This window comes from Leopardus geoffroyi, chromosome D4 (assembly GCF_018350155.1).
Source record: "Leopardus geoffroyi isolate Oge1 chromosome D4, O.geoffroyi_Oge1_pat1.0, whole genome shotgun sequence".
Taxonomy (NCBI): Eukaryota; Metazoa; Chordata; class Mammalia; order Carnivora; family Felidae; genus Leopardus; species Leopardus geoffroyi.
Window position 1 is genome coordinate 90,261,825 of NC_059342.1, and position 23,280 is coordinate 90,285,104.

Genomic DNA, 23,280 nt, shown 5'->3' on the forward strand with positions numbered 1-23,280 from the left:
CGTGCGTAAAAGCCGTGTTTGGCAAAGACTAACGTTTGTATGGTGCATACTTCTTTTTGAAGGGAGAGGCACGGAGGTTATCGGTGAGAAAAAGTTATAAAAATAGAACCTCTACAAAAAGTACCCAGGTCTATTGTGAAATTCATAGCACAGGCAATTAGTCACTGTCAACACCCGTTTGTGGGTTGCTTCCTCAGAGTCCACTTACCCCTTCTGCTAACGGGACCCTGATTTTTCCCACTGGGGTATTTCCGCTCTCAGCTGCTAGAGGCATCCTGAGCTAAATCCCAGCTCCAGGGGTGGGGTGGGTGTTCACGTTGGCTGAAGACCATCCTATCTCCTTGACTCCAGGGACACTTCAGAGTTGGGCACAAACTTTCACTTGGGCACTAGGAACAAAGCCTAGGACTTAAAAGCAAGGGGAAGAGGCTGTTTTCCTTCCTCCGGACAGGGAGCAGGTCTGCTGACACAGGTGGGGGGTGAAGGGGCTGCTGTGTGTGGACTGAAGAGAAGTGGGCGATGGTGGGGGGAGAGCAGGGAATCCGCAAGAAACCCCATCTCTGGTGACTCCAAGTAGCTGGACCAGTCCTTACTTAAGACGAGTGGTTCCTCTGGCCTTTCGGTCTTGAGAGCTCCCGGATTCCTTACATCTATCTGGGTCCAGCTCCCGGCACTTGCGAATCGAGAGTTCCAACCTGTAAATTCACCATCCCACCGCCCCGAGAGAACCTCTCCCAAAATTTGGGGCTTAACTTCTCCCATACGTTTTAATGCATCTACATATACACAATCCACCCCCGCCCCCCGCCTTTTTTTTTTTTTTTTTTACTTTTACAAAATTGAAAATATTTACTCTTCTGAAATACTTTGGTTCATTTTGTTTACCTCGTTTTATGTTAATCCACTCTATCATGTTCGTTTTTAATTATCGGATACTATCCCATTCTAGGAATATACAGTAACAGATTCCCATTAAGGAACATTTACGTGTTTTTCCATTTCAAATCATAAAGTTGCCCTTCTTATGCACCAGTCCTTTTCATTCTAGAAGTGAATTGCCGGATCTTAGTTTGTGTCCATTCTTAAGGCTCTGATGTCTTTTGCCCGACCGTCCTCTGAAAGGATCTTGTGTTCCCGTCAGCATGGAGACGGTGTGTCTGCCAGGTAGGAGGGGAGTAAAGGTAAAACGCTTGCCCAAAGGAAACAGTCATTTGTTTGCTGAGCATTTACGGAGTGTTCCTTACTTGCACCATAGTGGGACAGGTGCTGGGGATACAGTCACCACTGAGTCACCAGACTCCCAGACTTGTGTCTGTATTCTTCCTTCTCCAGGTAGGGTAGCTTTGGGCAAACATCTGGCTTCACGGATGAATTAACCAACAGCACACGTCGTGATGCGAGAGTCATGACATTGGAGAGAATGCTCAGGAGACAGTGCAGTTCTGTCTTGGCGTAGATGGCGACGTCGCTGCATGGGACGCTGTTCACCCTCATCTTATGTCCTCCCCAGGACGGGTGCGGCTAGAATCCTGGAACCCCACTCCCCGGGCCAGCAGGGTTCTGCCGAGGGGCTGGAGGAGAGGGAGACGATGGAAGGCAGGAGCGAGGCAGCAGCTGCTGTGTTCTGAGGAGACACAGGGTCCCGCCAGGGCAGCAGCAGGAGACAACCCAGGCAGCACGGGGACAGGGCACGTTAGCAGGGCCACAACCGCCTCCCCTCAGTCACTCGTTGCTCGGGAATCCAGCCTTCCCGTTCGCGTCTTCGATCCTGTTTAACAACGTTGTAACCTAAATCCCTAGGTTGAATCCTCTGTTCCAACTCTCTGGAATGGTTTTGCTTTCCTGGCGGACGGAATGGCCCAACACTCAAAACTATCCTTGAAACCCTGCAGGGTGTGAGCTGTGCCTCAGACCCACACAGCAGCCCTCCAAAAATCTCACAGAACCGGATTTTCCGGAAGCAGTGGAAGAGTCTGCTGGGGTTGGGGTTTTGGTTTCTCTCCAGTTGGACACCAGGTGAATTCAGTGGCTTTGGGAACGCAGCTCGTATGCAGAATACGTACCCTTGAGCACTTGACTCACTCAGGAAGAGGCCCGCCCACGAAGGCAGGGACGTGCGAAGTGAAGCCAGTCTGGGAGCCCAGCGGGTCCACAACTCCCTGGTAACACACACCTGATACTCACGCACACTGAGCACACAGAGTAACAACTGGGAAGACAGAAGGCAAGCCGGCAGGCACGGTGACGAAAACTGGTAGCGTTCCCCTTTTGGCCGAGCGTGTACGTTGAAATCCTTAGCACGAACTGTTCACGGGCCGTGACTCCACACCCTGTGCCGCGACGAGAGGGACGGGGGATACTGTGGTTTTAGGAGAACCGTTCGTTGTGATTGTGTCCAACGGCACGGAAGCATTAAGTCGACTCTTACGCACCTCTTTCCCTGCACGCTCAAACGCACTAGAGCGTGAGTGTGCGAATCACCGTGGGATGCTCCGCCACGCAAGGTATCGTCATCCCCTTCCTGTGGCCATGGCTCCTTCTCTCTCTCCTAAACATCAGTCCTGGAAACAGGTTCTCCGCCCCATTGCAAAGAAATCCAACGACACCTGGAGGGGTGCCCAAGGCACAGTGTCCTCCCCTTAATTCTTCTCCTCCCCGTCTTCTCCCTCACTGGTGTCGTCACAATAAAAGATGTCTCGGAGTAGGAACACCTGCCTGGGCGCCGCGGGAGTCTGGATTTCAGCACCTTTTTTCTCCATCATCTTCTCTAACTTTTCCTTAAGCAGAGGCAGACTGGTCTCGTAAAGGTAGTCTATGATCTCTAAAGGAAAGAAACGTAATTTTGATATTACGCGTACAAAGCCTCCTTCCCAAGGTCAAAGGGCAGAGGGCACGGACGCGGGTAGCGGGCTGCTGCTGTTACTACGGCGAGCATGGTCTTGTTCTAACTGGCTTACTAAGGTTCCCCCAACCAGGTTCACCCTCAAAATCCTACGAGGTGACCCGTTCCTCAAAGGAGGACACCAAGGCACAAAGACATTACGAATCTTGGCCAAAGTCGCGGAGCTGGCGGGGGCCAACGAAGCCAGGACTCAAACCCGGGCTGCGATGTCTGCTGAATGCAACAAGTAGCTCATCGTACGCCCCGTGGCAGAGCGTCACCCCAACCAGTGGCTCCCGAACGCGGGTGCCGGGCAGACCACTGGAGGCTCTCCTGCGTGCTTGTTCGAGAAAACCCTAGCCTCCAGACCCAGCCCCGAGGTTAGGATTCGGTGTGTATGGGATGAGGCCCCGGTCTGTGCGTTTTCCACCAGTTCCCCACAGGACTCTGACCACCTGAGTTTGGGAATACCTAAACCGCCCACAAATGGCTGCAAAGAAGGAACCGGGCATCGTACGCTTTTTCTGGAACTGTGTGCGAGCGTGCCACGTGATGTGCGCACGCAAGCATGCGTCACGTGTGCGTGTGAGCACATGACGGTGACCCAGAAGCACTCACGGTTCCCGAGTGCTCACTAAGCACCAAGCACCCTGGTGACCACGATTCATCTATTATCTCATCTGGTACTTTTGAAGGTGCTGTCAGGTGGGGGTTAGGATTTGACAATCTTTATACCATTTTACAGCTGAAGAAGCCGAGGTTCCCAGAAGTCACGTGCCCGGGGTCACATTATCAGCATGTGCCATCACTTGCTGGCTTCTTAACAATTCGAATACAGTACTGGAAATACTGACCTGGAAAAGTCTTCTTCTGCCAAAAGGGAACACAGGTAGCTTTCAGCTTATAAAACTTAGTTTGAACGTAGGACGGCGGGACATCACTTTAGAAAGGCAAAGACAAAAAAAAGATAGCATCAGTTTAAAAACTGGTCACTTCACTACTGCGTACGAAGCACACTGAGTCGGGAGAATCTGCAGGCGTTAAGTAACTTTCTTAATCCGGAATGCAAAACGATCGTGCCCATGGATGTGCGATAAAAACACGACACACGTGAGGTAGCGGTTGTTCACGTGGTTAAAAAGAACACACACAAAAGGAAGAAAGTCAATAGCACGAGATGGATCCTGCTTAACTTACGAGAATTTAAATCACTGGTCAGGAACCAAGCGTAACACCAGCTAACGTAAGCGGATGCTGACCTTGTACTTGGCCCTGCCCTAAGATCTTCCCATCTAAGGACAAACCACCGGCACGACCACTCTATGAGCGGTCTTGTGCCTCATTCTGGAGGTGGGGAAACTGAGGCACAGGGAAGCTGCCCAAGATCTTACAGCTAATAAGGGGGTAGAGCTGGGACTTCAACTGGGTGGTCTGAGTCCAAACCCCACTCTCTTAACCACTACACCTAGGATAAATACATATCTGTCACAATCCAAAAGTAGATGTCCCCTGCTTTTTATTTTGCAAAACTTAAAAAAAAAAAAAAAAAAAAAAACGCAGATGCTTATGATGTTTTGGTGAGTCAAATGTATTTCAATTTACAATAAGTCGGACAAAATCTTAATCGTTCTTTATTTCCTTACTTATTCTTTAGAGTGTGCACGCACACACGAGCAGGGGAGAGGAGCAGAGGGAGAGAGAATCTTTTTTATTTAAAACAACTTTTAATGTTTATTCATTTGAGAGAGAGAGAGAGAGAGAGAGAGAGAGAGACAGAGCACGAGCGGGGAAGGGGCAGAGAGATGGAGACAGAATCTGAAGCAGGCTCCAGGCTCTGAGCTCTCAGCACAGAGCCTGATATGGGGCTCGAACTCACGAACCATGAGATCATGACCTGAGTCAAAGTCTGACGCTTAACCGACTGAGCCACTCAGGTGCCCCAAGAGAATCTTGGGCAGGTTCCACGTCCAGTGCCCGCACACTCTCTTTCTCTCTCTCAAAATAAATTAAAAAAATAAATAAAGTGGAAATCACTAACTTTACTTTCCTGGACTTTTTCTTAGACAATAAAAGCATGACCTACTTGTTTCAGCCAGAAGCTAATCTAGTAGCTGAAATGATCGGTGTCGATAGGCACGGGGCTACACATGTCCACCATACACAACCTCCTTGGTCCTCACTATGGTCCTATCAAACCATTTTGTGGATGAGGAAACCGAGGCTCAGAACAAGTTAGGGAACAACATGTCCAAAGACGGCTAAAAACTGAGTACCAGGACTCAACGCCAGGTCAGTCTGACCGCGAAGTCCAAGTTCTAAGGCCCCCACGCCCGCCCTCCTCCTGCAGTGCCGGGGGCCCAGCAGGATGTTCCGCACGCCCAACCCCAGACTTAGGAGTCACGATAAAGGATCTGGATGTTTTCGAATGAAGTAGGCAGTACCTCTCACTAGGCAGACACGCTTTCTTTACGTCCTGCCTCAATAATTCACAAGGAGGCTTTAAGACCCTGGAGAGACTGGACGTTTAGACTTCTTTTTCACTGTTTTAATTAAAACTTAAAGAACGTACTATTTCAAACAGCTTTGGCTAGATGCCACAGTCTCTACTTTATGGCTTTGAGATTTATTAATCCTAAGCGGGACAGTCCATTTTTCAAATATGTAATTTCACTTAAAACCACTACATGTCCGGGGCGCCTGGGTGGCGCAGTCGGTTAAGCGTCCGACTTCAGCCAGGTCACGATCTCGCGGTCCGTGAGTTCGAGCCCCGCGTCAGGCTCTGGGCTGATGGCTCAGAGCCTGGAGCCTGTTTCCGATTCTGTGTCTCCCTCTCTCTCTGCCCCTCCCCCGTTCGTGCTCGGTCTCTCTCTGTCCCAAAAATAAATAAACGTTGAAAAAAAAAAAAATTAAAAAAAAAAAAAAAAAAAAAAAAACCACTACATGTCCATTTTAATCTAAGGAAATCGTGATGTGAGGGGATGGTGACATCACACAATACGCAAAAATTTATTGGCGAAGTCAAATTTTTCAAAAACCCGTCTGCTATTACAAAGGGAGGGCTTTGCGGTCATGAGCGCTTCTCAAGATGGTAGCTGGCGGGTGCCGGGCCGGGTCCCCTCTGGGAGACCCGACACCCTCACCTCTCAGGGACCCGTCACGTGGAGCAGTGAGTGGCCCACCCCGCAGGTGCGCTGGGAGGGAAGGGTTTGGAACCATGAGCGTGTCTGTGACTCCTAACAGGGTCTGTCAGGACAAACTTGCCATTCCCTAACTTAAAAAAACCAAACTGATTGTTCGTTGTCTATAATCCCAAGGTGCAAATCACCACCAGAACCAGTTTCAGCCCTTCCTCGTGGATCAAGGACAGCGTCACCCTTTTGACAGCCAGCCAAGCGGCAGCCCCGCCTCACCGTCCACCCTTCTAAAACTAAAGGCCACTCAACCCCTAACACCCCCACTTCTGAGAGACCGATTCCCAGACCCCCAGCTCTCAATGACCTGCTCTCGTACAGGGACTGCTTTGCAGGCTGGCTCCCTTGCTCAGCAAGCAATAAATTCAGGTATCGGGACTGGTGGCCTCTGTGTTCAGTAGCAAGAAGGGATTCACGATGTCTGGGTGACAGGCAACAAAAGCTCAAAGCAGAGGCAGATGGAGGCAGCTTATGAACACAGGGAAGTCTGGGGGCGCCCGGGTGGCTCAGTCGGCTCAGCGTCCGACTTCGGCTCAGGTCATGATCTCACGGCTCGTGGGTTTGAGCCCCACGTCGGGCTCTGTGTTGACGGCTCGGGGCCTGGAGCCTGCTTCGGATTCTGGGTCTCCCTCTCTCTCTGCCCCTCCCTGCCTCGTGTGCGTTCTCTCTCTCTAAAATGAATACGAATATTAAAAAAAACAAAAATAAACATAGGAAAGTTCACCCTCACCCCGCAGGTGAAAGATGCAAATGAACACCCCACCGAAACTACTTAGGGAAGCTTAAAGAGGAACAGGACCTTTACATGGTCTCAAAATACCTCCCACGGCCCCTTTTTATCCCCAAGAGAAAAACGGGTACTTTTATACAGGGAGGGGGAAACCTGGCAAATGCCCCCAGAGCCAAAGCATCAAGATGATGTGATGATAAAGACGCAGGGTCACCTACGGCACGCTCCTGCCCCCAACACAAAGCCTCATCCCAAGGAGGCAGCAGAGAACCTCCCACTGTGAGGCATTCTACAAACAACCAGCCCGTCCTCGCCCCCATTTTTAATGCCCTCAAAGGCAAAGGCAGAAGAGCTTTACTGATGGAAAGACACTGAGGAGACGCATGGTTAAATGCACCGTGTAAATCTGAACCGGATCCTAAATCGGGGGGAAATGCTATAAAGGACGTTACCGGCACATTATTAGTGGGGGAAACTGAATGTGAACTGTGCTTTGGAGCACAGCACCGTATCGGCGTCGAATTTCCTGGGCGTGGTAAGTGCGCCGTGATCACGTAATGATGTTCTCGTTTAGGGCACGGTGCCCACCACTAATCCTCAAGCGCTTAACGAAACTACTTTATTCCCTTGGAAGAGGGAGTGGGAATGGGAAAGGGAGGGCGGACGACAGAGCAAACGTGGAAAAACTGTTAAGAATCTATGATTTGGGGCAAAGGGTTTGTGGGATCTCTGCTCTAATCGTTTAACATGTTAGCTTCGTGAGGCTCTTAAGAGACTCCGCACACATTTCGTTCACCCTTCCCCGGGGTCTTCGGCGAGGGGTGGCGGGGAGGGAGGGCGCAGCTGGCCCACGGCACCCAGAGCTGAGGTTCCCAGTCCCCATGTGCAAGGTACCACCTACACACGAATCCCGCCTGCAGCGTGGATTTCAGCCCGGTGCTTCCAAAGCTCATAGACGGTCACTAACTACGTCATCTCTTATCTTTTAATTAGCTTAACGTTATCCGAACGGTCTTACCCTATGGTACCAGCAAGATCTTCCCAGTCTATTTCATTAGCATCTTCCACGTTTATTTCATACAACCTGGGAGAAAAAATAAACATTAAGTTTTCAAGCGCAAGTCAGCACAATGGGCATGTTCATGGACTCCCAAACGTGGCAAGCTCGGGGCACCTGGGTGGCTCGGTCGGTTGAGCGTCCGACCTCGGCTCAGGTCATGATCTCACGGTTCACGGAGTTTGAGCCCCGCGTCGGGCTCTGTGCCGACACCTCAGAACCTGGAGCCTGCTTTGGATTCTGTGTCTCCCTCTCTCTCTGCCCCTCCCCTGCTCAGGCTCTGTCTCTCGCAGTCTCTCATAAATAAATAAACGTTAAAAAAAATTTAAACACACACACACAAAAGTTCCTCAGGTCATACACACAGGCAGTGGGGGAAGACAGGTTTGAACCCTAGCAATCTCACTGCAGATTTCTGCTGCTGGACACCTACTCTCGGGTCAGAGAGAAAGAGTTACCCAGCATCACCTCCTCTGGCTGTACCTTTCGATCAGGTTGATTTTGGCCCGCAGGGCATTCACTCCGCGGTACACATCCCGACCATTCGTCATCCTCTTGGTTAGAATTTCCGTCCTGCATGCAAAGAAGAAAAAATATAGTGCACCTCCCGGGCTAAAGTTTCCACCGCAATTTCCCGCACTTTCCTCCACGACGTCACCCTTACGGAGAACCACGCTGTGAGTTGTGTAGCTCATCACTAACGTTGGCCACCTTCGCGAATATGCTTATTATTCTTCTTTTCAACTGGGAAATGATAAAGAGAGTGGCAGAAAGTTGGTGGTTAGTGAAGCTGGATGAGGGATACGGGAGTTCTGAATTTCTGTGTGCTCTGAAACTTCCATAAAATGAAGTTACAAACAGGAGGAGCACAGAGTGTCGGCCCATCAGCAGGTGCTAAAGGAAACTGCAAACTCAAGATTGCTTCTAAAATGGAGGGACGTAAGAAAGATTCAGTAAAGTCATAAATGATGTGGTGGCTCCCCTAAGGCCCAAAGCTAATGGCTGAAGGGAAGGATGACCGGAGCTCCTAAAGAGAGGGACAACCCGGGGCATCTGACTCTTGATTCTGGTTCAGGTCCTGATCGCACGGTTCGAGCCCTACACTGACGATTCGGAGCCTGCCTGGGATTCTCTGTCTCAAAAATAAACATTTAAAAAAAAACCAAAGAGAGCAGCAACCCAGCTAAAAATTATTTTTTAAGCACTCATCTCAAATAGTAAAATGGGTCACAATCTGACAGATCGCTAGCTGTTCCGTTCTGGATACGGGGGATACACAATCCACAAATGAGTGACGCTGTCGTTCTCAATGGCCAGCCGTGTTCCTTTGAAATGCAGCATCTGAGGTCCTGTCAACACTACATGAAGGAAATCTACGTTCTAGTTTCAAGTTTCCTGCTTTTCTCTTAAACAGGCAACCCTACATGTTATCCTAATTCTTCTGATCCTGAAGCATGGCTGCTCTGTGGTATTTCCCTTTCTAAACACTGATCTATCGTCCTCCCACAGAGGCTTACGAAACACTCCTTTTTTTAGTCTAAAATACAGGGGCAGTAAGGGCTCTGGTTCCTACATATCAAATGTTTTGTCCCCCAATCATTATCTGTTCTTTGGAGTTTATGCCCCTGAGTGTAGTCTTCTACGAAAATAAACAGAGAACTCTAGGACAGAATTCTGAAGGACAGAATAACAAATGGCATAATCTAGGAATCTGCTCTTAGTAGAAAACATGCCTACTCTGAACTCACTCTTTATTATTTTTTTTTTTTTTCATGGTAACTTCCAAAAATTTTTTTAATGTTTTATTTATCTTTGAGACAGAGAGAGACAGAGCGTGAGCAGCGGAGGGACAGAGAGACAGAGAGAGACATAGAATCGGAAGCAGGCTCCAGGCTCTGAGCTGTCAGCACAGGGCCCGAGGCAGGGCTCGAACTCACGAACTGCAAGATCATGGCCTGAGCCGAAGTCGGACACTCAACCGACCGAGCCACCCAGGCACCCCAGTCTGAACTCACTCTTACTTGACCTGATGATGACCGCACTCCCTTTGCGCGTGAGGTGTGTGGGCTGTGAGTTGCAGGCCCACCGCTCCAAGGAGTCCCGGAGCAGCTGACCACCCAGCTCAGAGTCTCTCCAGGGCCCGGAAAAGCCACATCAGGCAAAGAAGGTGCAGTGAGGTCAGGACTGAAAATGCTATGTGACGAGCGTGTCTAAAGTGGCACGATGAACCCGGCTGTCTCGCTCTGGTGAGGAGAGGAGCCGCTGAACTTGAAAGGTTTGTGAAAAGGGCTAACTCCTGCTCATCACCGTGCTTGTGATTTCCCTCCCAAAGGGGAGATTCGTATTTTTTTTCCCCCTCATGCTGCAAAGAGAGAACTATTTGGTTTTCCTAAAGACTCAGCAGGAGCAGAGTGAAGGAACCGCAAGTCAATATTCAGTATTAAAAAGGCTCATGTTCCTTTACGAGGAAGTCATGCAAGGAATCGAGGTTAGTTAAGCGCCAACTCAGATCAGATACGGATACTGAAGTGGCCGGGACGGAGGACTGGTGACGATCGTTCTGGACACGTAAGGCTTTCCGCACAGCGGTTACGTGGACCTTCTTCGTGACTTCACCCATCCACCCACTTTGCTGACGTGTGTGGTGTCTGTGAGAAAGCGGGACGGAGGGAGGGAGGGAGGGAGGGGGTATCTTGTTGAAATTCACTTAAGAAGCCTTAAAACTTACCACTTACTTTTACACTGCATCCAATTTCTGGTTTCTACTTTGGCTTCTACTTCTACCCAAGAAATGCCCTTGTAGAGACTTTCCCTGACAATAGACAGGCGGCCGTCGGGGTTCTCTTGGAGCTTAGAATCCATCTCCTGTAACTCGTGGGGAGACATTCTCTTTAGAATCACTTCTTCCACAGCCTTGATTAGCTTCTGGGTTTCCGTCTTACTCCAAGCACCGTGGTTTCTCGCTACAGACACAAAAGGACAACCTTACAGTTTCTCGTCTGTCTTCACACACAACGTCGAAAACAAACCGATGACGACGGATACGTGTCATTACACATCTGTCCACACCCGCAGCACGTACGCCACCAAGGGTATGCCCTAATATCAACTACGGACCCTGGGGGATTATGATGGGTCAGTGAGGGTCCACGGGCGGCAACAATGGCACCACTCGGGTGGGGGATGCGGATAATGGGCGAGGCTGTGTGTGTGGGGGGGCGGGGGACAGATGGGACGTCTGTGTACCTTCTGATTTTACTGTGAACCCAAAGGCACTCTAAAGCCTTAAAAAAAAAAAAGAAGATAAATCAGGACTTTTCAGAAGAGAGTGGGCAACATCTCAATTACACAAACATAACACCATAAGCACAGCTACGTGCAAATTACAGTGGAACCACTACAGTGGCCAAAGATTCTTTATTGTTATCTTTTACTTTAGAGAAAGAGAGCTCACAAGCAGGGGAGAGGAGGAGGGGGAGGGGGAGGGGGAGGGGGAGGGGGAGGGGGAGGGGGAGGGGGAGGGAGAATGAGAATCCCAAGCGGGGCTCGACCCCGCAACCTTGGGACCATGACCTGATCCAGTATCAGGTTGATGCTCAGTTGACTGAGCCACCCCAGCGCCTCCCAACGATTCTGTTTAAGAACCAATATCAGGGGGCGCCTGGGTGGCGCAGTCGGTTAAGCGTCCGACTTCAGCCAGGTCACGATCTCGCGGTCCGTGAGTTCGAGCCCCGCGTCAGGCTCTGGGTTGATGGCTCAGAGCCTGGAGCCTGTTTCCGATTCTGTGTCTCCCTCTCTCTCTGCCCCTCCCCCATTCATGCTCTGTCTCTCTCTGTCCCAAAAATAAATAAATGTTGAAAAAAAAAAAAATTTTAAAAAAAAAGAACCAATATCAGAACAGAACTGTCTTTTCTTAAAGCAATGTGTGTTTTTTAATTTCAAAAAAGTTGTTTTTCTTGTTTCTGAGTAACCTCTCCCGTGTGACTCTGTGAGGTTCTCAAACATTTCATGGGAACCAAGTAAGTGAATGCGTGAAACTGAGCTCCAGTGATCACAATGATAAAGGCGTCTGAACCTGAAGCCTTCATCTGCGGAAGGCCTCGAACCGTCCGTGGTCCATCTTCCTGGTCTAGATGGTCACAGTCAGGCTAAGGAAGAGGCCTCAAACCACCAGCCTACAAATATCTTTGGTTTGGCCCACAGAGTGACGTTACTTTTTCTCAATAATTTGAATATTTAAAAATCAAAACAGTTCAGGGGGGGAAAAAAAAAGGTATCTAGATTTCACACACTCGCACCAAATCCAGAAGAACTGGCCACACTGAGACTCTGCATGGCGTCACGGCTGGATGTGGTGGCACGAAAGACATGGCTCCCAGTCACCCCGGGGCCACAGATGCCAGCCCCCGTGCTCACTGTAACGGCATCCGAGGGCTGTCTCCTTATAAAGCAACTGGGGATTTTGTAACGTAAAGACTATAACCAACAAAGTTTTTCTGATAGAGGAGAAAAAGAGACAGGAGGTTTGGGAAAAGTCCCTAACAGGCCGACTGAATCGCGTCACTGCCCTCCCAGCAGTCTCCCCTGTCCTCTGCGGGAGGGGACCTCCTCCGCCCTGGCTCTCCTACCCGCCAGCCTCCCAGGGTTTCAGTCAGGCCGGCGGGTAGAGCTGAAAGTTATTGAACCCAGGCGTGGCAGAAACTGGTCACGTGAGGGGCACCTGGGCGGCTCAGTCGGTTGAGCGTCCGACTTCGGCTCAGCTCGTGATCTCGTGGCTCGTGGGTTCGAGCCCTGCGTCGGGCTCTGCTGACAGCTCAGAGCCTGGAGCCTGCTTTGGATTCTGTGTCTCGCTCTTTCTCTCTCAAGAATAAATAAAAAACACTTGAAAAATTATAAGAAATCGGTCGTGTGAATAAAGGCTGCATGGTTTCACAATCGCGGGTGAGAAATGAAATGAGACAGCTGGGAGAACGGCTTCAGCAGTCAACCGTCACGGCCCCCCCACAAGACAGGCCTGCCAGGATGCCCGTGCTGGGGCCGCGGGGGCTTATCTGCTCGCGGGGTGGGGCAGCACGGACGGTTCACTTACGGCTGCTGATCTGGGAGAACTTCAGGGCAACAGAGAGGCTACTTCGAGCCACCATCTCGCCAATCTTCTTCCAGTCGTTTCCATGCAGGGAGTGGTAGATCTTTAATTTCTCCATGTCTCCTTTGCTGTACCTGGGAGGAAGGGAAAACGTGCTATAGTTCTGATCAAGTGTGAGATTAAGAACTGTGTTGTTTTTAATTTTTAATATTTATTTATTTTTGAGAGAGAGACAGAGAGAGAGAGAGAGAGAGATTGAGAGAGAGAGAGACGGGGCGAGTGTCAGCGGGGCAAGGGCAGAGAGGAAGACATAGAATCCAAAGCAGGTTCCAGGCTCAAGCTGTTAGCACAGAGCCTGATGCGGAGCTTGAACCCACGAACCGCGAGATCATGACCTGAGCCAAAGTCCAATCCTTAACCGACTGAGCAACTCAGGTGCCCCTTTCTTTTTTTAATTTTTTGAGAGAGAGAGAGAGAGAGAGAGAGAGAGAGAGAGATGGAGGGAGGGAGGGAGAGAGAAATTGAGGGAGAGAGAGGGAGACCGAAGATTCGAAGCAGGCTCTGTGCTGAAAGCAAAGAGTCCAACGCGGGGCTCGGACTCACTAACCTTGAGATCATGAACTGAGCTGAAGTCCAACGCTTAGCAGACTGAGCCACCCAGGCGCCTGCCAAACTGTATTTTTGGGATTCTCTCTCTGCCTCTCCCCCACTCACGTGTACACGCGCGCCCTCTCTTTCTCAAAATAAATAAATAAACTTTAAGAAAAAAGCCAACATTCTAAGGGCAAACTGTTACCACACACAAACCATGTGGTGCAAACGAATGAATGAACTTTCTTATTAGAATTAGAATTAGAATACAGACTTTGTATTCTGCTAAAACTTTCATTCCCACGCTTATGTCACAGATAGAAAACTGTCACCTCAGGGGCGCCTGGGTGGCGCAGTCGGTTGAGCGTCCGACTTCAGCCAGGTCACGATCTCGCGGTCCGTGAGTTCGAGCCCCGCGTCGGGCTCTGGGCTGATGGCTCAGAGCCTGGAGCCTGTTTCCGATTCTGTGTCTCCCTCTCTCTCTGCCCCTCCCCCGTTCATGCTCTGTCTCTCTCTGTCCCAAAAATAAATAAAACGTTGAAAAAAAAAATTTAAAAGGGGCGCCTGGGTGGCGCAGTCGGTTAAGCATCTGACTTCAGCCAGGTCACGATCTCGCGGTCCGGGAGTTCGAGCCCCACGTCGGGCTCTGGGCTGATGGCTCAGAGCCTGGAGCCTGTTTCCGATTCTGTGTCTCCCTCTCTCTCTGCCCCTCCCCCGTTCGTGCTCTGTCTCTCTCTGTCCCAAAAATAAATAAACGTTGAAAAAAAAAAAAAAAAAAAAAGAAAACTGTCACCTCAGCTGCCACCATTCATTTACCCAAAGCTTTCTTTCACGTCCCGCTGAAAATGTCATCTTTAGTGAATTTCCTTCAAGTTCTGTCCACAGACGTCCAGCCCCGGGGCTTGGGGAAAAGGGGAGCGTGGGCTTTAGTCTGTGAGCAACCTTTTCCTCTGCTTCCGGTTTACTTCTTTTGGTCAGAATTTAAAAAAAAGAAACCAAGGGCGTATCGGTGTTTGGGGGTCGCATAATACGTAGGTCCTGCTTTCAAATCGTGCAGCTACCTGGAACCCAAACGACCCTGCCACATTTACTAAACGTGCCTCCCAGAGTGAGGTCAAGTCCACGAGGTTGTTGTCTGGGCCCTCAGAGCGAGGGGCCCGACGCTTTCCTGCCTCTCCCTCCGTCCTGGAGCAGAGCGCTTACCCACAGCCGACACCCGATCCACGTTGGTTTTATCTGGAACGTTGGGAACAAAACATAGTTGGGTGTTTTACTTGGGGAGGGAAGGAGGAGGCAGTGACCACCAAGCAGTGTCGCTGCCGAACCGCTCGCACGGGACCTCTGGCTGGCGTTTACCCTGCCTTCACACGCTCATTGGAAACCCCCAAAAGCGGGCTGAGCGCTGGAGGGAACGTCGCATTGAGAAGGAACATTCGGGTACACAGGGAGCTTGCACATCAGCAGAGAGCAAAGAAAACCTTGTAAGTAACATTAAGGGGGGCGCGGCACGCTGAGTGCTAGAGGAAGTACGAAGGAAAAGCCAGGGATTTAGAAAGGGGAAGACTGGCGCGCCTGGGTGGCTCAGTCAGTTAAGCGTCGGACTTTGGCTCAGGTCGTGATCTCGCGGTTCGTGGGTTCGAGCCCCGCGTCGGGCTCTGCGCTGACAGCTCAGAGCCTGGAGCCTGCTTCGGATTCTGTGTCTCCCTCTCGCTCTCTGCCCCTCCCCCGCTCATGCTCTGTCTCTCTCAAAAAATACATAAAAAATAAATAGACAGGGGAAGATCACAAACTTTGACTAAAAAGGTAGAAACTGAAATGGGCTTTGAAGACATTCACCCCACCGCAGATATGCAGGCCCGTTTCACACACAAAGGTCCTCGTGATTTCGTTTTTTTGTTGTTGTTGTTGTTGTTGTTTTTTTACCACCTCTAATCTGTTGTGAACGTTCTGATTTATATGATCAGCAAGCACCAGAGAAATGCTGTGTCTCAAGCTGCTAAGGCTTCTTACCTGCCCTTGTAATTGTTGACATCAAACATCTTCTTTGCTCGATAGTAAACGAGTTTCCAGGGCCGGGCAATGCCCTTCCCTAAAGTCGGAAGAAAGGCAAGTGGTCAGTGTGGCACACAGGGCCTGGCCTGAGATGGAGTCACGGTTGTAAAAGGAACCCGGCACAGGCCCCTCTCCACCCCACGACCCCGGACCGCACGTCGAGGCCGGGATTTCACACATCCTGCGGAGAGCTGGCTCGAGGAGCAGACACCCGCGATCACCAGTTTCCTTGCAGAGCTCTGCAAACGACGGGCTTAGGATGTCGAGGTTCCAGCTTCCAGTCTACCTACCACGTTCGAGGGAAAAGTTCTTTATAAACCAAAGTAATGTTAACAAAATTTGAGTTAAGGGGAAAGAATGCTAACGTGGAGGACGTGTGCCGACAGTTTTTCCCCAAGATGAACAAGAGGGCTTCTTGAACGAGCAGGCTTTACTCATTTCCTCACTCTAAGCACCAAACAGCCCCCCGACAGGGGCTCACTACTCTGGTTGCCCCTGCACATTCCGGAGAACACCTAAGAAATCATCCTCTTTCAATTCATGGATTTTGCGCGGGAGGGGGAGCGCCTGAGTGGCTCAGTCGGTTGAGCACCCGACCTTAGCTCAGGTCACGATCTCACGGTCCGTGAGTTTGAGCCCCAGGTCGGGCTCCATGCTGACAGCTCGGAGCTCGGAGCCTGCTTCCGATTCTGTGCCTCCCTCCCTCTCTCTGCCCCTCCCCGGCTCATGCTCTGTCTCTCTCAAAAATAAATAGGCATTAATAATAAGAAAGAAATAAATGTATTAATGAATTCATAGATTTCCTTTCTGTCCAATCCCATGCTGCTTCATGGCTTTGTCTCAGTTTCCAAGTACACCCGCTGGAAGAGGGTTCCAGCGACAAAGCACACGTAAGGCTGTACTCGGGGAAACTCAGGAGATCTGAGTGTGCTGTGTCCAGCATACGAAAGACAGCATGTATTAGAGCAGGGGAGCAGAAACCAGAACCACACTCCTTGCCCAGCAGGAATGCTACAAGTTGACTGTGTTACTTTCTACAAGATTCGGAAAAGCACTACGCTTGGGAGACACGAACGCATTCCAAACCCCCAAGAGTACAGGCTGGCGACGCGAATACGGAAATACCGATCGGCCGGGCGCTGTGCGAACACCTACCGTGCCTCACCCGGCTAAGGCTGGAAGGCTGGCGACAGTCAAAAAGAAAACGGCTGTACGCTTACCGATGTGCAGTCTAAAGGAGTATTTTCTTTTCAAGTCGGTGATCACAGATTTCTCCTCTGGGTATCTGTCTGTATACAGCAGCTTGTCTGCATTGTCAATTCCGGTCAGGGACAGAAATTCTTGCACGTTTTTCTCTAACTGCTTATTTTCCTTTACAGAAAACTTGCCAAATCTAATAGCGACACCTAGGATTGGGGTGGGGAGAAAAAGTAGGCATTGTCAGTAACAAAGGAAAAAGCAAACCCACCACTCAGTCTTCAGCAGTTACAACAGCGCCCAGTCAGCTACGCCCTGCTGAGAAGCAGCCCTAGGTGTGCACTTGACATTAGCTCCCCCCTTCCCCACTGTGACCCTCAGCTTCCCTTCCATTTTAGTCATTCTCCTCTCAAAGTCTGCTCCGTCATCCCCTTCCAGAGTGACCTTCCCCAATTCATCAATCTCTTTGGAAAATAGTCATTTTTTTATTAAGAAGGAATATATTTTCATTAAAAGTTCAAGCAGTATGGAAATAAACATTTCAAAGTCCCCCCCTCGGGGCGCCTGGGAGGCTCAGTCATTAAGCGTCAGACTTCGGCTCAGGTCATGGCTCAAGTCATGATCTCGTGATTGGTGGATTTAAGCCCAACACGCTGGTGTCAGCCTGTCAGGACAGAGCCTGGAGCCTGCTTCAGATTCTGTGTCTCCCTCTCTCTCTCCCTGCCCCTCCCTTACTCGCGCTTTGTCTCTACCTCTCAAAAATGAATAAAAGTTAAAAACAATTTTTTTAAGGGAAGCCTGGGTGGCTCGGTTGGTGAAGCATGCAACTTCGGCTCAGGTCATGATCTCACGGTTCGTGGGTTTGAGTCCCGCATCGGGCTCTGTGCTGATGGCTCAGAGCCTGGAGCCTGCTTCCGATTCTGTGTCTCCCTCCCCTCTGCCCCTTCCCCACTCACACTCTCTCTCTGCCTCTCAAAAATGAGTAAATGTTAAAAACATGTTGACATTTAAAAAAAAAAACACAAAAATTTTTAAGAAGTCCCCTCTTAATCTCTTCTGCCACACACACACCCCGGCCAAAGGCAAGTATGGTGAAATTGGCCGAAACAAATATTCACATATATTCTCTACGCAAATATATGGGGGATGGGGGGGGTAATAAGGTCATTTAACTGTACGTTCTATTCTTCTTTGTAACTCAAAGCAACCAAGTTCCATTATGTACTGATGGTCTTATGTATGGCATGGCTTTTCCCTTCTTAGACTTATTTCAAGAATATGTTTTAAAAAGTACATACGCCTAAAAATTTTGACGTAAAACATACAAAAAGAATGGGAGCATTCCACAGATGCTGCTCTAAACACATTTTCCTTCCTTCGTCTGTTTTTTTTTAAATTTTTTTTTTTTCAACGTTTATTCATTTTTTTGGGGACAGAGAGAGACAGAGCATGAACAGGGGAGGGGCAGAGAGAGAGGGAGACACAGAATCGGAAACAGGCTCCAGGCTCTGAGCCATCAGCCCAGAGCCTGACGCGGGGCTCGAACTCCCGGACCGCGAGATCGTGACCTGGCTGAAGTCGGACGCCTAACCGACTGCACCACCCAGGCGCCCCTTGTCTGTTTTTTTTTTAAACAAACCTCTTCAACATGATTAACGGGGCTAAGGTTCTGCTTTTACTGTTCCCAGGGACCGGTGTACTGGGTCCCTCACAGCCCAGTGAATACCGCTCGTTCGGAGCACACAGCCTCAGCTTTGAGGTTTGCTCCTCAAGTCCGTAACTTTTCTGGGAGGTTCTTGCAACACAGTGAGTGAGATCAGGAAGGAGACGGGTCTCCCCTACCAGAAGTTGGGCGGAGGAGACCCAGACCCCTTCGTTTGGCTGATCTCGTGGCTCGGACAACAATTCCGGCAGGAGGTGAGGCAGGAAGCGGCCAGAAGGTGCTGCCGCTGAATCTAGACAACTTGCATCGTTCGCCAAACGGCGTCGGGGGCTCCTCACGCAGACAGGAAAGCCCAGCAGCTGTTCAAGTCCCACCAGCTCACCCTGTGCCTTGAATTCCTTAAACCGCCCTAAGTCATCCCGGTACATCCTCTTGATGGTGGTGGCGGCCCTTTCCTTGATGTCGGGGATGAACTCCTGGAGCTGCTTCACGGCCGAGTCCAAATCCACATCCGAGTCGCCCAAATCTCTCGACTCTTCGGGTAAGTATCTCGTCTCGGAACCTGTGGCCACTTCCAGACGGCCTTCTTCTTTGTTTGTGGGTTCCAACCTACGGACAAGATCGGACGGACTCACGTGAACGCGTCGCTTGCCCCGGTGGCTTTCAAGTGCTTAAAGTGACCCTCACTTCAGACCAGGACAGTGTGAGAGCAAGGAGGGATGTCGGAGCTTGCCACGAACACGCTAGATAAAGAGGTCACAGGCAGAACTCACACAGAAGACGCACATCGAAAGACACAACATCCCCCCGTTACCTCTGCACCTCTCCCATACAGGCCTGGGTTCTCTCCTCCCGTGGCCTGGGCTCCTCCCTTTCTCCAATCAAGGTGCCATTTCCCAGCAGCGAATCAAAGTGCGCGTCCTCCAAGCTGGCGGCGAGCGCTGAAAACTCCCCACCAGGCGCTACGGGGCTTTCAGCAGAAGAGCTTCGCTTCCGTTTCTTAGACTTTTTCTTTACACCGCTGACCCCTCGACATCCTTCGGAGTGCGCGTTCTCCAGACCCTCAGGCCTGGGCACTGCCTCAAATTCCTGGTTGTGTGAAATTTTTCTCTTTTTTTTCTTAGACTTTTTTTTACCTGCGGGTATTGGCAGCTGGGCAATTTCGCCCTCTGGGCCCACGGAAAGGGGGGCTTCTGGCTGGGGTGGTTCCACCTCGGGCAGGGGCAGGCTCGCACGCGGGCTTTCCTGCACAGCATCGCCCGATGCCGCGTTCTTCCGATGTTTTTTCCTCTTTTTCTCCCTGACTTTATGATGCGGTTCTTCGGACTCATTTTCATGTGACTTGGGAACGGACTGCGGTTCGTCTGCGTCAGGCTCTTGTGTCGGCTTTTGTTCCTTGCTCGTGTCCACGTACACGACATCGACGTCACTCCTAAAATTCTTCGGCGTGTCCTTGATATTTTCTTTATCCACCAGGACGTACACCACGCCTGTTTCCTCATCTACCCCCAAAGCCTTCTGTCTTCTCTTTTTATTCTTTTTGGGTATAGAAGTGGTCTTTTCAGTCTCCTCGCAAATTTCTGATTTTTGCAAAGGGGAAGAATGAAAATGCTGGAAATCCTTTCTCTTTTTTTTACTCTTGGTTATATGACGCTGTTCACTTGTCAGAGGAGCGTCTCTGAAACTTTCATGGGAACTCCTTAGGTGTCCTTCTTTATATACAGAGTATTTTTTCTTTTTCTTGTCAAATACTGGGGTGTGAATTTCCAATCTGCTCGGTCCTCCTTCCATTCTGTTCCTGTAGGGAAACTTGACAACAATGGTTTATTTTTGCAAAGCATCTTAAACATTGGCCTCAGGAGAAAAAAAAAACCACAGAAAAATGAAATTATACGACAAATGACAAGACTGGAATCATGGCTGTCAATTTTAAATTATTCTAAATGCACAGGGGGCTCACTGTAATTTACGGTCTGGTCCCACTGCCCTTAGGATACGGTAAAGAACAGTTAACAGAGAACAGAGTGCCCAGCATGATCAGGCCCTTGCCCCCCCACACCCCGCCCCATCTTTTACCTCTCTTTTCTAACTCCATGCTCCAGCCACACATGTCTTTTTTGGGTTCCCCAAACATACCATAATCCTTTCCTTAGCTCACGGTCTTATAACATACCGTACCCTCTTTCTGGAATGCCCTCTGCTGCCTTCCTACCCTCCCTGCCTCCTGCCTCCTTTCATCCTTCAGAGCTTGGTTTGAATATCACTTCTTCAAAAAAGCTTTCCCTGGTTAGGAAGAGACATACCTGATGATACTTTGCCTCTTAAGTTTAAAACCCACAAATCAATTGTATGTGTCTTTGCTGCATGGATACGTAGTAGTAACTGGCAAATTCTAATTGGCAAATTCAGAGATCAGGGACAAGAACGGAGCCAGTTTCTCTTGTACCTGTCATCTTTGATTTCTTAATGGGGGTAACGACGACGGGGGTGTTTGCTGTATTTTTATTTACTTATTTGAATGCTGCTTGCTTTTTCACTTGAAAAGCAAGAAGGAGGGGCGCCTGGGTGACTCAGTCGGTTGAGCGGCCGACTTCGGCTCAGGTCACGATCTCGCGCTCCGTGAGTTCGAGCCCCGCGTCGGGCTCTGGGCTGACAGCTCGGAGCCTGGAGCCTGTTTCGGATTCTGTGTCTCCCTCTCTCTGACCCTCCCCCGTTCATGCTCTGTCTCTCTCTGTCTCAAAAATAAATAAACGTTAAAAAAAAAAAAAAAAAAAAAAAAAAAGCAAGAAGGAGAACCAAGGTACAGATTGCTTTCATTTGTGTCCAAAAACAAGCAACTGAAGGATGTACATGTGTAAGTACTTACAGAGGAGGAGGAAGAGGAGAAAAAGACAGCGCTCCCTGACCCCCGTGGGCTCGGTCCATTCCAAATATACTTTCATAGCAAACCATACGTCTCCTCGGTAGCGCTTAGCCCAAATGTAGTTTAAAGACTAAACAACTATTTCACTAATCATTTAATGTTAGTCTCCTCTGCTAAAAACGTAAAAAAAAAAAAAAAAAAGTTTCCATGCATCTTTGGGTGACATCGGGGAGAAAGGTCTTAATGAAAGCTCTTAAGTGTCTCTGTTGAAGGGGAGATCCTGGGGCTGCGGAATCTGGCTTATGGGTATAAACCGATGTGTTCTTTCACACTCTTCTTCCGGCCACACAATTCAAAGTGTCCTCACCACCCATGAGAAGTTAGGGACCCTACCCCTCTCCTGTATCTTCCGCCTCTCCCTCTGCAGCGGGTCCCTTCTGGCAACCCTCCAACAACCTTTAGCCTCTCCTAACTTACAACAAAACAAAACAAACCCACGAAAACCAACCATCTTCTGACCTTGAAGCCCCACCCAGCTGTTCTCCTTTCTCCTCTTCACAGCACAACTTCAGACAGAAAATGCTCTCTCCATTTCCTCACCTTGTATCCACTTCCAAAACCACTCCTTCGTAGCTGCCCTCCCCCCCCCCCCCACTCCTGCCCTGAGACTGCTCCAGGAAGGGCGCCTAGGACCTCCAAGCCACTACGTTCAATACACGCTTTCCTGGCCCATCTTTCAGGACTTTGCGAGAACGGTGAACAGGTGAGCAGATAATTCCTTTAAATATTCTTTTTCCTTCCTCTCTCCCAACCTCCTTCACTTTCTTTCTTTGAAACACCTCCTAAGCTTCTCCCTCTGGTCTCTGGAACTCAGCACAACATACTAACTGCATACTTACTCCCCCACCAAGACTTTTTTGGTTGCCCTGTTATTCTTAAGTCCCAAATCCTTACACACCTACCAGGCCCTTCATGATCTAGTCTGGTCCCTGTCTACCTCTCCACCTATCATTTCTCCCTGGGTTTCAGACACCCTGCTCCTTTCGGTTCCCGGAATACACACGTTCTTTTTCATTCTCCAGGACTTTCCAAAAGCAACTTCTGCCCGTGATGCTCCTTCTTCCGAGGGACCTTTCTCCGCGTTAACTGGGCCACGTCCGAAAGTCACCTCCTCAAGAAGGCCTCTCTTAACAGCTAGACTGGGTCCGGTCTCCCGCTTTGCAGTTGCCCTCCTGTACTTCGCGCTGCGGCGACACGCTCGGCCTCCCGAGGGCTGGGGTCTCGTCCGTCCGGCTCCCAAAGGTTCCACCGTGCCCGACAAGCAACCGGGCAAGCAACTACGCCCACCGATTCGGAACACACCGCTTCCCGCCCCGCCGGGACGTGCCCAAGCCTGGTCTCGGGCTCTCTCGTTCTTGCGGGGTGCGACAGACCCCCTGCTCTCCCTGCTCTGCGGCGGGCTCTCCGGGGCTGAGGAGGGAGGCCCCGGCCCCGTGTCCGACTCCCGATCCTCTCCCGCCCGGGACCCGGGCCTCCGCTCCCGGGGGCCGGCCTGGGGCGGCCGCGGCGCAAACCGCCCCCGGAGACCTCAGCCAAAAGCGGCCTCAGCGAGGCGAAGGCACCACCACCCGCCGCTCGACCTCCACAGGCGCATCGAAAGAACCCGGAACGACCAAGAAGCGCCCTTAACCTACCTCCCACGGCGCCGCCACCTTTCTCCCGATCCGGAAGAGCCGTTCTTGCGGAAGCGGAAGTGGTCGTGCGTCGCTTCCGGCCCCGCCTCGGCGTCACGCTGCCGTGGCAACACGCCCGCCGCAGGGACTTGACGCAGGCGTAGTTGACCGCGGGTTTCGTTCCTCGGGTCGGAGGGGGTGGAGTGGGGGTGGGGTAAAGCGCGACCTGAAACCCCAGGGAGGGGACCGAAGGCCGGAACTGGCTTCCCAGCTCGCGCGTGCGTTCCACACAGTCA

The 23,280-nt window shown here is 50.5% G+C and overlaps 1 protein-coding gene across 2 annotated transcripts; it reads right to left on the minus strand.

Moving 5' to 3' along the window:
• Positions 1-185: 185 nt before the first annotated feature.
• On the minus strand, positions 186-23,116 carry TTF1 (transcription termination factor 1). Of its 2 annotated transcripts, XM_045467454.1 has the most exons (11): positions 23,006-23,116; positions 19,263-20,257; positions 18,831-19,057; positions 16,809-16,994; positions 15,547-15,625; positions 12,949-13,079; positions 10,588-10,822; positions 8,343-8,432; positions 7,821-7,886; positions 3,736-3,821; positions 186-2,821 (listed from the first exon to the last, which is right to left on the minus strand). In XM_045467454.1, the coding sequence occupies exons 2-11, from the start codon at positions 20,237-20,239 to the stop codon at positions 2,640-2,642; spliced, it is 2,259 nt and encodes a 752-aa protein (XP_045323410.1). In that variant the 5' UTR covers positions 20,240-20,257; positions 23,006-23,116; the 3' UTR covers positions 186-2,639. The 2 variants fall into 2 exon arrangements, 1 of the variants encoding a protein (XP_045323410.1); XR_006709783.1 differs by lacking the exons at positions 186-2,821; positions 3,736-3,821; positions 23,006-23,116 and having other exon boundaries at positions 10,595-10,822.
• Between the last annotated feature and the right edge of the window lie 164 nt (positions 23,117-23,280).

Bases quoted from the DNA above. Each gene is read 5' to 3' on its own strand.
- TTF1 (XM_045467454.1), bottom strand. From the start codon at position 20,239: ATGGAAGGAGGACCGAGCAGATTGGAAATTCACACCCCAGTATTTGAC. The intron at 13,080-15,546 runs GTAAGAAGCCTT...CCTTCCTCCCAG, and splicing joins GTCAACAATTACAAGGGCAG to GTACAGCAAAGGAGACATGG. The intron at 7,887-8,342 runs GTACAGCCAGAG...TTTTTCTCCCAG, and splicing joins AAAATCAACCTGATCGAAAG to GTTGTATGAAATAAACGTGG.